Source organism: Eucyclogobius newberryi, unplaced genomic scaffold (assembly GCF_026437365.1).
Source record: "Eucyclogobius newberryi isolate DKJ021-1_F unplaced genomic scaffold, fEucNew1.0.hap1 SCAF_18, whole genome shotgun sequence".
NCBI classification, from domain to species: domain Eukaryota; kingdom Metazoa; phylum Chordata; class Actinopteri; order Gobiiformes; family Gobiidae; genus Eucyclogobius; species Eucyclogobius newberryi.
In genome coordinates, this window is record NW_027315812.1 from 17,762,704 (window position 1) to 17,778,706 (window position 16,003).

General features: G+C 44.3%; 2 protein-coding genes across 5 annotated transcripts in view; one reads left to right on the top strand and one right to left on the bottom strand.

Moving 5' to 3' along the window:
- slco5a1 (solute carrier organic anion transporter family member 5A1) overlaps window positions 1-6,055 on the top strand; it is a 34,177-nt gene extending 28,122 nt beyond the window's left edge. The window contains exons 6-9 of the mRNA XM_072450760.1: window positions 1,346-1,505; window positions 2,397-2,647; window positions 2,726-2,790; window positions 3,525-6,055. Coding sequence (XP_072306861.1) covers window positions 1,346-1,505; window positions 2,397-2,647; window positions 2,726-2,790; window positions 3,525-3,982 — 934 coding nt within the window. The 3' untranslated portion in view covers window positions 3,983-6,055. The remainder of the gene's footprint in view (window positions 1-1,345; window positions 1,506-2,396; window positions 2,648-2,725; window positions 2,791-3,524) is intronic.
- A 143-nt stretch (window positions 6,056-6,198) lies between these two features.
- sulf1 (sulfatase 1) overlaps window positions 6,199-16,003 on the bottom strand; it is a 29,796-nt gene continuing 19,991 nt past the window's right edge. The window contains exons 11-21 of one of the 4 annotated variants that reach the window (XM_072450763.1): window positions 14,316-14,529; window positions 13,620-13,860; window positions 13,444-13,540; window positions 12,607-12,701; window positions 12,461-12,532; window positions 11,859-12,031; window positions 11,594-11,736; window positions 11,283-11,406; window positions 10,097-10,130; window positions 9,407-9,457; window positions 8,649-8,959 (exon numbers count right to left, since the gene is read on the bottom strand). In XM_072450763.1, the coding sequence (XP_072306864.1) occupies window positions 8,926-8,959; window positions 9,407-9,457; window positions 10,097-10,130; window positions 11,283-11,406; window positions 11,594-11,736; window positions 11,859-12,031; window positions 12,461-12,532; window positions 12,607-12,701; window positions 13,444-13,540; window positions 13,620-13,860; window positions 14,316-14,529 (1,278 nt within the window). In that variant the 3' untranslated portion in view covers window positions 8,649-8,925. Of the gene's footprint in view, window positions 8,960-9,406; window positions 9,458-10,096; window positions 10,131-11,282; window positions 11,407-11,593; window positions 11,737-11,858; window positions 12,032-12,460; window positions 12,533-12,606; window positions 12,702-13,443; window positions 13,541-13,619; window positions 13,861-14,315; window positions 14,530-16,003 lie in introns of all 4 variants that reach the window. The other 3 variants (XM_072450764.1, XM_072450761.1, XM_072450762.1) reach the window with 3 other exon arrangements.

Consider the following 16,003-nt stretch of genomic DNA (forward strand, 5'->3'; position numbering starts at 1 on the left):
GACTAGTTTTTTCATTGTTTCAGTAGATCCTTTATAGTGGGCTGGGCCACGAGTGAGATTAAAGACATAACAATAAACAGTGATGATGATGATGATGATGATGATGATGATGATGATGATGATGATGATGATGATGATGATGATGATGAAGAAAAGGTCTGTGGCTAAGCTACTGAGTGACTCTCTGAGTAAACCTATTAATGAAGATCTAATGATCTTTAAATAAAACGTGTCTCAGACTTCAAATGTTCAGTTAGGCCATAGGCACCGAGCACTTTCACATCGTTACCAGTGTGATTATTTGCCAAATACTTGCAGTGGCCCTTTGGGCCTTGATCTGACATTAATAAGTGCTGCCTTTGTTGGGGCCAGTGTTTCTAAAGGGGTCAGCAGGATTGTGTGACCAGCAGGACCACTCATTATGATGGACCTCTCTCACTTTTAGCACCCACATGAGGAATGCTAGCCCCGGCCCGGTCAGTCCAGCAGTCTGCGGCTTAGCGCCCCAGCAAACATGTTCAGTTATGTAACAGAACTGCAGTTGTGTTCAAGGCTTTAGAATTGGGCAGACAAAAAACGGCATCTTTCTGAATCTTTTCTGACCCGTTTTCTACACCTGCAACGTTGATGGTGGTATTACAGCCCTGTGTTCTGATGCAGTAGTACTAAACTAGATTAGGCTGCGTCCTTGGGGCTGTATTTGAGCTTTTAAGCAACACCGGCCGCCTCCTGCTCGCTAACATCTGGAGGGTTCATCAGAGGCCGCAGTACATCCAAGGAAAGGACAAGTGTAATCAGGGCAATGAGGCAGCAACTCCCGACAAGACGCTCGCCAACCTGCTCCCAAAGTGTTTATAGGAGGAGACAAAATTCCTAACCAGGTTTTAAGAACTACCGGTATACATTTGAAAATGCGTGTGGTGTAGTGTGTTGTGATGTTAGGTCTTTCCGCAGAGATTTCAAGAGAAAACGTGCGTCTCGCCTCAGTGCCTCCGCTTTAGTCCGGGCTAAAGTCCTGTTTGACTAGAAGGCCTGGTTCCCACACGCTGCCCCCTGGGACATCAGAGGTGTCACTGCCCACGCCATCTCTCCTCTGCGCCTGATTACCGCTCCGTTATTGGGATTCTCCAGGGATTATTAGAAGAGCTATGTCAGCCAAATTCTGCTTAAGACTCGTAAATGAGTAGATACTTGTTAGTTTGTTAGTTTGCCCTCAGAGGAAACAGGACATTTTTACACTGGAGAAATTCACTTGTTACGGCAGCTTTTGGTTCACGATAAAATGCAGATAATTGTAAGAAAAGTGTGCAATTAGTAACTCTTTCTGTTGTCTCTCCCGCTCCAGGCCGACGCTGACGCTGACGCACAGGAACCTGACAGGCAGTTGTAACGTGAACTGCGGCTGTAAGATCCACGAGTACGCTCCGGTGTGCGGCTCCGACGGCATCACCTACTTCAACCCGTGTCTGGCAGGATGCAGCACTGTGGGCAACGACAGCACCGGGGTGAGCCTGAACGCACCACTCACGCCTTCTGCACTTTGGTCTGATGTGGAAGAAATACTCAACTCCCATAAAGGCCTTTGTGTGACGTAAAGAATGGAGGGAGAGCGATACAAGTGGTTTTGGTCAAGTCTGTTGTTGTCACATGAAGCATTACATGGATTGTGTCTGTAAATTCCTCTCATAAAAGTGCAGGAAGTCTGAGGCCACACAATATTAGAGGGAGAATTATAGCCACAAAAGGAAAGGAAATGTAGAGATTCTTTGTCCGACAGAGTCACAGAGTCTGCAGACGTTCTCAATATTTTGTGTTTGGTTCAGCAAGAGGTTATATACATATTTAGTGATGGGCTTTCAATCCAGTTATGTCAACAACAAAAAAAAGAATCAGACTTTGAGAATCAGACTTTCATGTTTTATATTGACAGATTATCATTATATACAATTTATTTATGTATGTGTTTTAAAATACATTTCACAGATACAAAAAAAATACAACTTACTGATATTCAAATAGGTAAATTCTACATACCTAAAATAAGCAAAAATATATCTAATAATGATAATAATGATGGGCAAAAATCCTGTATTATATAATCATAATATCCGTATTTTCCGGAGTATAAGTCGCACCAGCCAAAAAATGCATAATAGAGAAGAAAAAAACATATAAGTTGCACTGGAGTATGAAATGCGGTTGCAAGAGTGAAAATAACAAATATTATCACATATAAGTTGCTCCGGAGTATAAGTATACAAGTATAAATATAAGTCGCACCCCGGCCAAAACTATGAAAAAAGGTGCGATGCGGTAATCAAGAGTGACATCACAATCGGTTCACTCTCACCCTAAATGACACGTTGTACTGAAAGAGCGCCGTTGTCTGCGTCCAGGTGAGGAACTACACTGACTGCGGCTGCGTGCAGAGCCGGCAGGTGATCACGCCGTCGTCAGGGGGACAGGTGAACCAGCTGAACCAACTGCAGCTGGTCATAGTGAAGACGTATCTGAACGAGAACGGTTACGCCGTGTCGGGCAAATGTGACCGCACCTGCAATACCCTCATCCCTTTCCTCATCTTCCTCTTCATTGTCACACTGATCACCGCCTGTGCCCAGCCCTCCGCCATCATCGTTACTCTCAGGTGAGGAGACGGCGGGAGCGTTCACTTATACTGTGAGCTCAGCTGTGGAGGAAAACTGACTGTGTTCTGCTTTTTTAGGTCTGTGGATGAACAAGAGAGGCCTTTTGCGTTAGGAATGCAGTTTGTGTTGCTCCGAACTCTTGGTAAGTTTAATCTTAGTGACAATCTTCTGCTACATTTAGGTGCACTTGTTCTGGACAAAAAATATTGCTACACCTAAACTTGGCAACACACATATTTAGACCGTATGTAGGCTCGTGCCGACTGAAAATAAAAAAGTAATGAGAACGTACTCACTCTCAAACGTGAACAAAGTAGCTTCTGCAGTTATACGCAAATATTTAATTGCCTTTCGGCTAAAAAAGTTCAGGAACATCAAATTGACACAGCTGGTGTTATTTGCGTTCCTCACGTTTCATTTTTGGGTTTTATTTTCCGAGGTTTGGCTCACGGCACATAACTCTGGGGAACCTGTATGTAGTGTGCACATGTGTAACAGAAGAGCTCTGCTCAGACATGTCTCTGATCCTCTTGGTATGGATGTGTGAACATTTAAGTGTCTCGCTGCATCTTGTGAACACAAATTTGTGCACAGGCGCTGACCATAAGCAGAACACACATATGCTCCGACATGTCAACATTACAGTTAGGTTACGTTGTTGCTAGTTAAAGTTAAAGAATTTAAATTATTTTATTATACTATTTAGCAAAATTGTGCCACCAAGTGGTCAAGCCATGGAACTAAATATGTTTTGCAGTTGTAAAATGGGAAAAGTAGAATTTGTATTTAAAGGAGTTGTGTAAAAATGTGACAACGTGTCATGCTACAAGCAATAGAAGGGAATTCTGTGTTGATCATTGTGTTCTCATGTTGCAGCCTATATCCCGACGCCCATCTACTTTGGGGCAGTGATCGACACAACGTGCATGCTGTGGCAGCAGGACTGTGGCGTGCACGGCTCGTGCTGGGAGTATGACGTCACCTCTTTCCGCTTTGTGTATTTCGGCCTGGCTGCCAGCCTCAAGTTTGTTGGCTTCGTTTTCATCTTCCTCACGTGGTACTCCATAAAGCACAAGGAGGAGCGGGCCGAGCGCTGGCGCCAGCACCTGCCTCCTCTGGGCACTGTGAGTGAACTGATCTGCCACGCAGGGGGGCAGAAGAGCCACGCCCGCACACGCTCCTGCCCAGTCTTCATCCCGCCTCGGGCTGAGCCACCAGCCGCTCTGCTGCTGAACCGCGGCCACAGCAGCCTCAGCTGCCCCGGTAACGCCCTCAAAGCAATAACCCCGCCTATCTTTCTACCCCATCACTACAGAGGCTCCGCCCACGTCTGAAACTCAGTGACATGTGCCTTCATCTAGACTGATCAGGCACCAGGGGGCGCTCCTCTCACGCCCTCATGACCACTATAAGGGCTGTCCATTAGAACTGAGAGCATATCATCAGCTACATGACAGAGGCGGCGGACATACTCCAGGTGCTACTGTTCAAAGGCAGGGCATTATTCTGTACAGGCATCACCACAGCCTCCAAAGCACAATCTGTACTATGCAAACCGTGTACAGCTCCTTCTCTGACTCATGTACATGTTATCATGAGCCTGTAAGTACAGTCCTCCTTTGAACACACTCTCTTGTCAGTCTGATTATCACTTTCTACATTACTTTTGAGTCTTTTTCGTAACAGTGCCTCTCAGGCTGTCTGGGCCAGTTCAGTTGTGTGCTAGCTGCCAGGTTAAAAGCTAGCACAGGAGCCAGTCACTGTCCTCTCAGCTGAGCGACAGCTTTTGCTTTGTTGCCCTGGGCTTCTGTTTGGAGTAACTTTGCCTTGACATGTATGTAGCTAACACCAAGAAGCCGCTGTGGTACCATGTTAGACGACATCTCCCCATTCTAGATATTAGCCAAATAAACAGGTTTATGCGTCTCGTCTCTGACCATGTGCTGAAGCTACTGTCCACAACACAGGATTTCACTTGAAACAGAAAACGCAAAAAGAGAAAATGGCCCTCGTATCAGTGGAACTGTTGCATTATTTTGCCATTGTATTGTATTCGAGTCATTACAATGGTCATCAGATGTACATAGTAGTTCTCATGTAGTCTAGGCTTTTAAAGTACTGCAAGCATGTAAACAAAGGAAACCCCTATTATCAGCAGCCCAGTACTGGCTCTCTGTTCACGAGTATTTGGTGCCCTCTAGTGGACAGAGCCATGATTGTGTGAAGGCAGGTGAATGTTGCTGTTGTCGAGACCTACTGTAACTTCAAATGTGTATTAAGTGATCACTGCACTAAATTTAGCACTCCAAAGACTGAACAAAAGATGGCATTTATTTATTTCTTGGCCTGGGGGCAGAGTATATTAGTTTGCAATGTAATGTAACTGTTCATTTTACACCATGGATCACATTTGATCCAATCCATCTTTTGATTTTATAAAGAGGAGTGTGTTACCTTAGTAGTATTATTTTGATGAATGAGTTGTGAGGAAAGTCTGATGAAAGAATTTTATGATTTGTGTTTAGTTAAATCAATGCAGTGATAACTTTAAATTTTCTCGACCAAGACCATAGTGTTTCAAGTGGCATTGGTTGATAGTTTAATAGTATTGTCATCTCAGTACCTCAAACGATATATTCACATGTGATTGTTGTACATACTGACAATGAGACATATTTTAGAGTTCACATAGGTAGAAGCATATTTATGAACTAATCCATGACATTGTAGAAGGAAATTACCTAAAATCTTTAAAAAAAAAAGAAAAAAAAAAAGTCTTGTGCCTGAACAGTATTTACAATGGGTAAAGGGTCAGGGACACTTCCAATGTATTTTTCAGTCCAAAGACGATTTGACATGGAGACCTGCATTTGTAATGATTCTCTACTCCTCTTTTGTCTTCATTAAATCACATTTTAACTTAACATCTGTCCTAAAAGCTCAAATATGTAGGTACAGGGTTTAGAGGGGGCAACATCACAAAAATAAATTGATTTGATTTGATATTTAACGTGAAAGATCAAGTTCAACTACCCCACAGAGATGAGATTGGTTCTTAAATCAAACAATTAACGGAGGTCATTGCGCTTTAAGCTCTTCTGAGGCAATTCTGACCTTCTGATGGTGGTTAAGGAGCACTAAGAGGAGTAGAGAATTAGCCCTCATGACCCGATGCAGAACGTGTAAATGCCCAGAAATCTGCACACTCCTCTTCAAACGCCTGAACTGCTACTGAGCGATGAGTTTGGGACGGAGTCGTGAATTCCATGGACTCGAGCTGTAATCTTAAGTCAAGCTTTTATCACTTAGTGTTCCTCAGGAGCAGAAACCGAATTGATGTTTGTGAACATTTGGTTTACAAATGCCTTGAATACTTGATATTTGTCATTAAATGAAAACAACCCAAAGAGAGTTGTCTTTTTTTAAACACATCAACTTCTGTTTAGAATTCACATCTTGCATGTTAAATTCTGTGTGTATGTTGCCTAGTCACAAAGAATCCTGTCACAAGCCTAAACAGGAACATGTGGAGGAAGTGACGGGACATCTAGAGGTTGCAAAGGTTTATTTCAGCTTCATGACTTTTGAACACATAGTTTCCAGACAGCTTATGTTTCTGTAAAGCCTCTTAACCAGATGGCACATGTGCGCCGATTGAAACAAAGGTCATATGTTGGTGTTACACACAAGTTCAGTATATTTGCATGTGAACTGAATGGGTCCTTTGCAACACTACACTGGATTATCAAGCACTACAAAGCTCACACACGAAGATCTGGTGGCATTTCCAAAAAAGTTACATAACAAACCACTCCCATGTGACCCAATGTGAAAATTAATGGTCAATACTAAAACCTGCTGTGAATGTGACCAATGTGCAAACTCTGCAAATCAAACTGGTGCGGTGGTGAAACTGACTTGTGTTATAGTGAAATAGCGCTCCAACATGCAAATTAAAAGCTTACGTAATGCAGTTCTCTGAACTGACCTGCTGGTACATGAAGCATATTATGATACCTATAGAACTTTATGATTATCCAAGATTATGAACTCACAAAGTCAAAGGCATGTTATCATTTGTTTTGTTTCAAAGGGTTAAAATGACTTACCGGTAAATAAAAAAAATAGTTACTATGTCTGTTTATTCTGTAACCTTTTTAGAAATGTAACTTGCTATAGCTTTAAAAAGTAGTCAGTAGAAATAAAATATTTCATAAAATCTGAATTTACACTGGACAATATGTCAAAGACACAAACAGTGGAGTTTGTGGAAAAGTGCATTTGGGGGCGATGTTTTCTCAAAGCCACTGGAGCGGTCCCTCTGTAACAGAGCAGACCGAGGACTGGACTGTCCCACTGAAGCATTCTGAAGTCACAAGTCCCAGCACTCAAACACATTAAACAAGGTGTTTTCAGATGGAATTAATCCTCTTATATCCCAATCCTCGCTTTAGCTGCATTAAGGCTTTCTTTTCTAAATATATATTTGAAAACATAACACTGTTTTACTAATATGTAGGCACCTGTAAAAAAATAAACAATAACTTTAATACTTAATATACAACTCTTATTGAGGTGGCATCACTCGCCTTTGGCAAGCTCATCTCGGGGTCTGTCTCCATCGTTCCCTCAGAGAGTCTGAACAGAGGGCTGCGGGGACGAGCCACTGCCCTCAAAGTCCACAGTGAGAACAGCCCCAACGGTATGCAGAACACTAGTCTGTCCAGAGGGGGCGCTGTGGGGAGCACTCGTGTGTCCAGAGGGGGCGCTGTGGGGAGCACTCGTGTGTCCAGAGGGGGCGCTGTGAGGAGCACTAGTCTGTCCAGAGGGGGCGCTGTGGGGAGCACTAGTCTGTCCAGAGGGGGCGCTGTGGGGAGCACTAGTCTGTCCAGAGGGGGCGCTGTGAGGAGCACTAGTCTGTCCAGAGGGGGCGCTGTGGGGAGCACTAGTCTGTCCAGAGGGGGCGCTGTGGGGAGCACTAGTCTGTCCAGAGGGGGCGCTGTGGGGAGCACTAGTCTGTCCAGAGGGGGCGCTGTGGGGAGCACTAGTCTGTCCAGAGGGGGCGCTGTGAGGAGCACTAGTCTGTCCAGAGGGGGCGCTGTGAGGAGCACTAGTCTGTCCAGAGGGGGCGCTGTGGGGAGCACTCGTGTGTCCAGAGGGGGCGCTGTGAGGAGCACTAGTCTGTCCAGAGGGGGCGCTGTGGGGAGCACTCGTGTGTCCAGAGGGGGCGCTGTGAGGAGCACTAGTCTGTCCAGAGGGGGCGCTGTGAGGAGCACTAGTCTGTCCAGAGGGGGCGCTGTGAGGAGCACTCGCGTGTCCAGAGGGGGCGCTGTGAGGAGCACTCGCGTGTCCAGAGGGGGCGCTGTGAGGAGCACTCGCGTGTCCAGAGGGTGCGCTGTGAGGAGCACTCGTGTGTCCAGAGGGGGCGCTGTGAGGAGCACTCGTGTGTCCAGAGGGGGCGCTGTGAGGAGCACTCGTGTGTCCAGAGGGGGCGCTGTGAGGAGCACTAGTCTGTCCAGAGGGGGCGCTGTGAGGAGCACTCGTGTGTCCAGAGGGGGCGCTGTGAGGAGCACTAGTCTGTCCAGAGGGGGCGCTGTGAGGATCACGGACGCTGGCCTTCACTGCAGGCCCTACAGTCGGAGGGGAAAAGGGGAGATATCCTTGCGCCTGGAAGATGTCCTCCTCGTCCTCCAGGCGCAGGCCTGGGGCTGGGGCCCGGGGCTGCAGCTGCAGGCTGTTGTGTGTGCGCAGCAGGTGGTCGTGTCTGGTCTCTAACTCTGTCAGTCCATTCCCACTGAAGTCCTCCTCTGGCTCAATCTCCTCCAGCTGCACCCACACGGGGGCGCTATGCACAGCCGCTGATTTAACAATGGAAGAAGGGCCGGCATGTCTGCGCTCTGGCAGCTCATTCACCCCCAGTGAACCGTCCTGTACAGGGACAGGGCCTTGTGCAGCTGGTAGTGTTGTACCAGGGGTTAGGGTCGTTATCTGGACCTCAGGGATAAATCCTGGCCAAAGAGCTCCACTGCCCTCATCTAGTCCTCCCCCGGCCCCGGAGCCCAGCTCTGGCAGGGTGGAGTCGTCAAGTATTTGAGTTTGGTTGTGTTTGTTTAAATCAAGTAGCAGTGCAAACATATAGTCTACGTCCTTCTCATAGTTGGCCCAGTTGTCCAGACTGGGGTTATAGTCAGGCCTGGGTTCATAAAGGCTGTCGTTGATGCTGTAAAGGTCCTCCAGTCCCTGCCAGTTCACCTCCTCATCCGTCAGGTTGGGGAGCTTAACCCTGTCGTCCGTCCCATAAGGGCTGTGTTCTGCCAAAAACAGAGACTTGTGTGAGTATCTGAGTAGAAATGTTTTCTGTTTATTCACAGCATGCAGCAGTGCAAGCTTCTTGTTCTCACTAATCCAGCATCAGCTTAAGCAACACAGATAAATTTAGAGCAGCATTATTACCCAAAGCATAAAACCACAGCCACAACTAGTCAACACATGCCGTTTAAGCAGTTTGCATTTCAAAAAAAGACTCCAAAGACATGTGCTGCACAAAGTTAATGAAAGGCCTGGCGTCGACTGAAAGAAAATCACCTGTAACAAAAAATAAAATGACTGCAAACAAGAAGCAACACGAAGTGCAGATGGGGTACCCAGGAAGTCAAACATAAACGTGGCAAATAGTCAAAGCCAAAATCACAGTTGGACAAAGTGCTTTTTTGTGAACTAGAGGCTCTTTCCCTGAGAACAGAGGCTTGAGGACTCACAGAAAGGAGAGGCTTGGTCTCCTCTTTGACCACTGCCGGTGCTGCTGCTGCCTGGTGAGCAGGGCCAGAAACACAGGTCAGTGAGAGACGTCACAGCAACTCTACTGTCAGATCTAACACCACATCTAATGTAATGACAGTTTGATGACCGATGGACAGTGGATGAAGATGGACAGTGGATGAAGATGGAGCACCATGTATTTGTGAAATAATGGGAGCGGGCCACACCCACACACGTCCATTAAAGTCCACTTTCGGTTTTAAAAGGAGTTCATGAATGTAGCCCACCACACTATTCCTTTAGTTCAGACATGAATCCCCTGATATCATGCATGAATGTGATGATGTGCACGTGTCTGACTCTCTCAGACGCATGAACTCGACAATCTACTTTTCTTACGCAGTCGGTTGGGCCATTCTATTTTAGCTCTTGCTTAATATTTTATCATGGGCGTCAAGCCAAAACCACGGCTTGAAAGGCTTCGCTGTGTTGAATTTGACTGGCAGCATAAGAGGAAGACTGAGTGCACAGAGGGGACAAGGAAACTGCATGGAACAATGACGGTTAATGATCGTTAGCACAACCCAACATGCAGCCGCAGAGCAAGGCCCACGCTTCAGAGGCAGATTAGTGGAAAAGAGGCAATTGAGCCCATGCAGGTGTTAAAGACAAACAAAAAGAGTGGATACCTGTGTGGCTCATAGCTTCCTCCATCTTTACCTCCTGATCAGAAAAATAAAATCAATGATTTGTTACACGCTTTGATTGGAACAGATATGTGAGGGAGACAGATCATTCACACTGGAGTCTCTTCATGCACTGCCATGGCTACGTCTAAAGACAAATGATGCAGTTATTTCAAAAGTCATAAGTGAGGAGAAAGAAACTTGAAAAACGATGCGAGAACGTAGGGGTTCAACACGCTCCAGACGGGTGATAATGGCTTTTGTAGTCACACTCCACAAATAGATGCATGAAACTGCTAGATCCATTTCACTCAATTTTACTTTTTAATAATCATCTCTTCCAACTCAAACATCAGCCGATGGAACCACAAGAGCAATTTTATTGGTTTGGCATCACAGCCATTCAAGGGCAGCCTAAGAGATTTGGGTTGTTATGTGAAAAGTGTTGGCATGCTAATGACAAGTGCTGCGTGCCAACCCTGAAACACAATCTGTTTTTACAGTGCAGCCAGGCATCTCCCTGCTTCAGTCTGCAGATCCTAATTACAGACGTGGAGTTTTATCCTGGGGACATATCAGTGCGGCCAGTACCGCACATAAATGTTGTGGCTGATGTAAGTCATTGTGGTATCACTTATTAAGCACATCTAATGGCAAAGTCATGACTTTAAGGCACAGCCCCTTCCATGTGTTCATCCCATCAAATCCTACAGCAGATTACAGAGGTGAGGCCTGAATGTTCTAATGAAATGACAGAAACCTTTCAATATTAATATGAATAAAGAAAGCTTCTATAATGGCATAAGGAGATCTGATGGTATTAAGAAAAAGAAAAGTGAATGCATGTGGATGAGACAGACTCCAGGAGGACACAAAGGCCTGGTAAAAAAGATGTGTGATTATGTCATTCACATTCAAACAAGTCACACTGTGATGATTCAAGCTCCATCTGAAACAGTGAAATATAATTGAGTGGATGGTCCCCATTCACATGCAGCATGCAAAAGAGGCAAACAAACACCAGCCAGACTGACACAAATTCTTCACATTATAGTATCACGTGGGCTCCGATTAAATGTAACATATTTTGGTGTGTTGGATTGGTTTCAGTCGTGGCTGGTGTTCTAATCCCACAGAACCATACATCACAAAACATGTGTTTATAAAAAACACATTCCGTTTCATTTACCTGTATCCAAGCCTTTAGGACGTGGGTTACACTGTTTGTGCCCTTGACAACTCCTCATCTCCATCAGCTGAGCATGGAGACTGTTCAGTACATCCCTGTCCACATTATATACTGCATTGGTCAGCTGCAAGACAAAATGACAGACTATTAGACCCTCCACTAAACAGATGGGTCGGTTTTTTGCTTTTGCTGCCATGCAGCATGCCTTTCAAATTACAAACTAGACATTGACTTTAATGAGGTGTGTTGTTCATTTTACAGCAGAACACAGATGGACAGAGGTAAAGAGGCACGGGCACATGTTCACCCACCTGGTATGGGTCACTGTTGAGGTCAAAATATTCCAGGAAGCCAGTGAAGAACTCACAGAACAGAGTGTTGTGAGTTTCGTTGATGGTTCGTAGGCACCAATAAGTGTTGTTATTGGAGCTGGTGCAAGCACAGAATCCTCCCACTAGGAATGAACAGAACTATATCAACCGTCTTTCTTTTATTGTTTTCATAAAACAAGTGTGAATGTTTTCTATACCATTGCCAGACAGACTAATGAATTACCTCAACTTAACTGTCACTTACTGGTCCAAAAGGGCGCGGTCTGCCAGTGCTCATTGTTATGTGTGAAGCAGGTGAGTCCAGGCAGGCTACAGTCATCTCCCTTTTTCAGCCTCTTCTTCTCTTTCCTCTCCTTCTTGCGTCTCCGGATCTCATTGTACAACTGCACCCTGGCGTCTACCTCATGAGCCGCTTCCCTGGAGGACAGATACATGTTAAAATCACACATATGAATAACAGCAGCAGTGGATGAGATTGGGAAGAACTTCCAGTGATATTCAAATTCAATGACATGGCAGCCACTCGTAGTCTGGTTCAATACACATCTTCCACACGGCACGATGATAACACTGTTTGGGAAATGAACTTCAGTTATGCCACATGCACATTCGCAGTTACTTCATGCTCCTTTTAGAGTTTTTTTTTTTTTTTTTTTAATCCAAAAACAGATATGCTCATGCAGCGGTGGTCACATGGCAGGTTATGAGGAGTGATGTAAGCACAATCACAAAGAATATTTTCAAAACAAATAGGTAAAATGTGATTTGTTTGTTATGGGGTTTATTATGATGGATTATTAATATGGCAGATGGCACTACACAGGACGAACAAGTGCACCAACTCACTTAAATGGGTGGAGTTGATTTTTTCTCTTCTTCAATTTCTCCTTGTTTCTGAAGCCTTTGCTAAAATAAATGCTTTTATAAACAGAAAGATGAGCATTGAAGCCTAAAGGCAGAAGTATTTCTTTGCCAAAGTGTAGAGCACAAACCTCTTCTTGCCGCAGTCGCACCAGTCAGGCCGCGTCCTCTTCAGATGACCCCTCACTTCACGCAGGTTTTTGATCTTGTCCTGGAGCGCCTCGATCTGGAGAAGATACAAGAGGGAACGCTACGTCAGTTTCCAAGTTTAAGCCTTTAATGGCCATAAGCATAGCATCTTTGTAAAACACTTCATCCCACTAACAGCACGCACACATGAAGGAAAAAAAGATACAACCAAGTGTACAGAGCTGAGTTTTTTTTTTCTTTTAACATGGAACATCAATGTAAGATCATTCTAAAGATCATGCAGACATAGTAACAACTTACATGCATGTAATATACGTATAGAATATGTCACTTATGCCCAAAAAGCAGTGTGACAAAGAGCACTCATTATCAGCATAACACAAGGAGCTTTCTTTTGCCTCTTCAGACATTTTACATCAAGCACAATTATTACTTTGGAGCAATAAATGCATGTCGACAATGGTGAGGGACTTACAAATACAAGCGACGGTAAAGGAAACAACAGGCACAAACCAGCACAGCCATTACGACTTGAATTTATGGATAATTTCTTAAATTTTTACATTGTTTGAAAGTTTAAACAGTGGGTAGTTAACTCTCCACATGCTTAAATTATGACAATTGTCTCAAACGTTGTAAGGTACATGGCAGTAAATTGTTGAATCCTTAAGAACTTGAACTAAATAATACACACATCACAATGTTCGTATATATACTAATGGAGAGTGACACCATATACTGTATACTGATGCATTTACAGGTATGTATGAGTCTTTTAACTGAATTAGCTGAGAAATTGAATCATTTGCTATACTAACCTCTTGGTCAACATAAGTCTTATGGTCCTTCCAAGCTTTAGAAGACTGGTAGATTTCACGTTCACAATGGATGGAGTCGTTCATTAAGATAAAGCACCTAGAAAGAGTAAAACGGTGTCATAAATAGTGACGATACACTTGACTGGAAAGGGGTGCTTCTGTAAACGGCCTCTTACTTGTGAGTGACTCTGACTGAGTTGGGGTATCCTACAGCGTTGGTGTCGTCCGCCAGCATCTCCTCTGAGCCGTCGTCTGTTCCCAGGGCTGCGTCTTCGGGGTTGTAATGGCGTTTTGAGATGACCCTGCGCCGGACGGCTGACTGGTCGTCTGCCTGGAGGTCCACGTCATAAATCTGACCTTCGAATTCAACTGAGAGGGACCTGGCAGGACGGGTGTGGACAAACCGAGGGCGGAAACCTGCAATTAAAAAGGGACGCGAGGAAGTAATTATTGATCACTGGACTCGGCTGCGGTTTTTCACACATCCACTAGAGGGCATGAGACCACAAATAAAACAATAAAACAGCATTGTCTAGTTTATATAGTTAAAACAATTAATACAAGCTATTCCTATAGTTTTGTTATTTTGAGAAGAAAAGACAATCATATTTTAAGTGTCATATGCATACAGGTTTTAGTGTCAAAGTTTATTTATTATTAATTTATAGTATTAAATAATAGAGATAAGGGGAAGTAGCAAGTACGGCAGCTAAAGGCAAAAATTACTGTGTTCAAATGTGCACTGTTCATTTAGTTTAATTAATACTGACCTAATCATCTATAGTAATAACTGGATGATTAAGTGTGGTAGTATATTTGTTCATGTACAAGAGTCAAATGAAATACAAATCAGTCTAAGAAAAGTGACTCACGGTGGCCTGAGGAGAACTGCCTGTGTGAGCGGCGGTCGGCTCGTGTTGGCTTGAGCTGGGCAGGGTCGCACTCACAGCCCCGCTCTCTCTGGTCGTTGTTGCTGCTGCGAGGCTTCAGGCTGCGGGCCCTCTTCCTGGGGCCCTCCTTCACGCCGCCTCCTTTACACTTCTGGATGCGCCACTTCCCCGTGATTTCCTCCACACAGTGCCATTTCTATCAACAAACAAAAACACATTTAACAAAAGCAAAGTATGGCTGGTCTTTTAAGCACCTTTTTACGACATAAATTAGAAGCAATGGATCATGTAAATCTCTATTTTTTTTAATTATTTTGTTGTCAAGCAATTACAAAAAGTCATCTTATGCAAATATTGCTCTGATTACTTCAAACGGCATTTTTGAATATAAATATAGTCATAGAAAGTACAGAGATGGTGTACTAAAAACAAAAGGTCAAAGCAGCCGGTGAAATAAATAAGATAAAAATACCATGTCATGTGGTATCTTTATTTACTCTATTTCTCTGCTTTAGGTCCGTGCAGAAAGCCCTTTCCCACACGGGCCAAGTGCGTCAGCAGACAAAAACATTACACTGCCACGCACACTTCTAAATCCCTCCTAGATCGCTTTCAAAGCTGATCTCCGTGCAGAGTGGAGGGGCTGAAGACGGTAATGTTTTGTAGAAATTGAAGAAAGACATCTGCAGAAAGAAGTACAGATCTGAGGCAAGGGTTGGAACAAAAAAAAACTCCATAATGTTGATCAGGTTTCATTTGGTGGGCTCATATCTTTATCGCGTTTGAACAGGTGTCTAACAGAGAGGTTATACAGCTAAAAGGAAGTACAGGCATAAAGTTTTGTCTGTTTGCTTTATTACCATTTCTGTTATTCTAATTTAGATAATCATTTAGTAAATATTAGTAGTTATCAACTAGGCTGGATGACCAATACACCTTTTTGCTCAGAGTTTTAAAACACTAGAATTGAGCCATTTGCAGTATCAGAGTCAGGGATATTTGTCGTTCCATTGTAAATCTCCCACTAGACCCTTAGGGAACGATGGTGATGATGCCCGGGAGGTGCAGAGCAGGATACGACACTGGTGGAGGTGAAAAAAAAACCTAGAAGTATATATGTTTGTATAGGTGGTTCTGTGTGAAAAGGGGTGCTGGGGTGGAGGAGGGCTGCATGATCCAAACTGCTGAATAGAGAGGAGGTAGGCTGAGCTGTGATTGACAGCTGCTGAGCCCATCAAAGCTGAGCAGGGCGGAGATTGCGCAGGTGAGACAATGGGGTTGTATTCCAGTCTGAAACTCCGCTACAGCTTCATTATCATGTGGTCAAACTTCAAATACCCAAAGTACACTGGGGCACAAGGCCTTCTTAAGAAGGTGTCCAAGCCACAATTTTGTGGTCAGTATAAAAGCAAATCACTTTTAACCAAATCATATGGTTTTCTCTGGAGTTTATTGCTCGTGTCATCTTTATTCCTTTGAAAACATCCTCGTCGTAGTTGAATATGGCGTTGTAGACAGAGACAAGTGCTGCACTGGGACAGACAGGCAGAGGAAACAATAAAGGCCAAGCAGCTGCACACAGGGCCATTTTCTCAGCTTTAATGCCTTTTAGGGTGCTTACTGGGAGGCCATGTTAAATCATGTCAGACCAGCCACTTGTGACTTGGTGT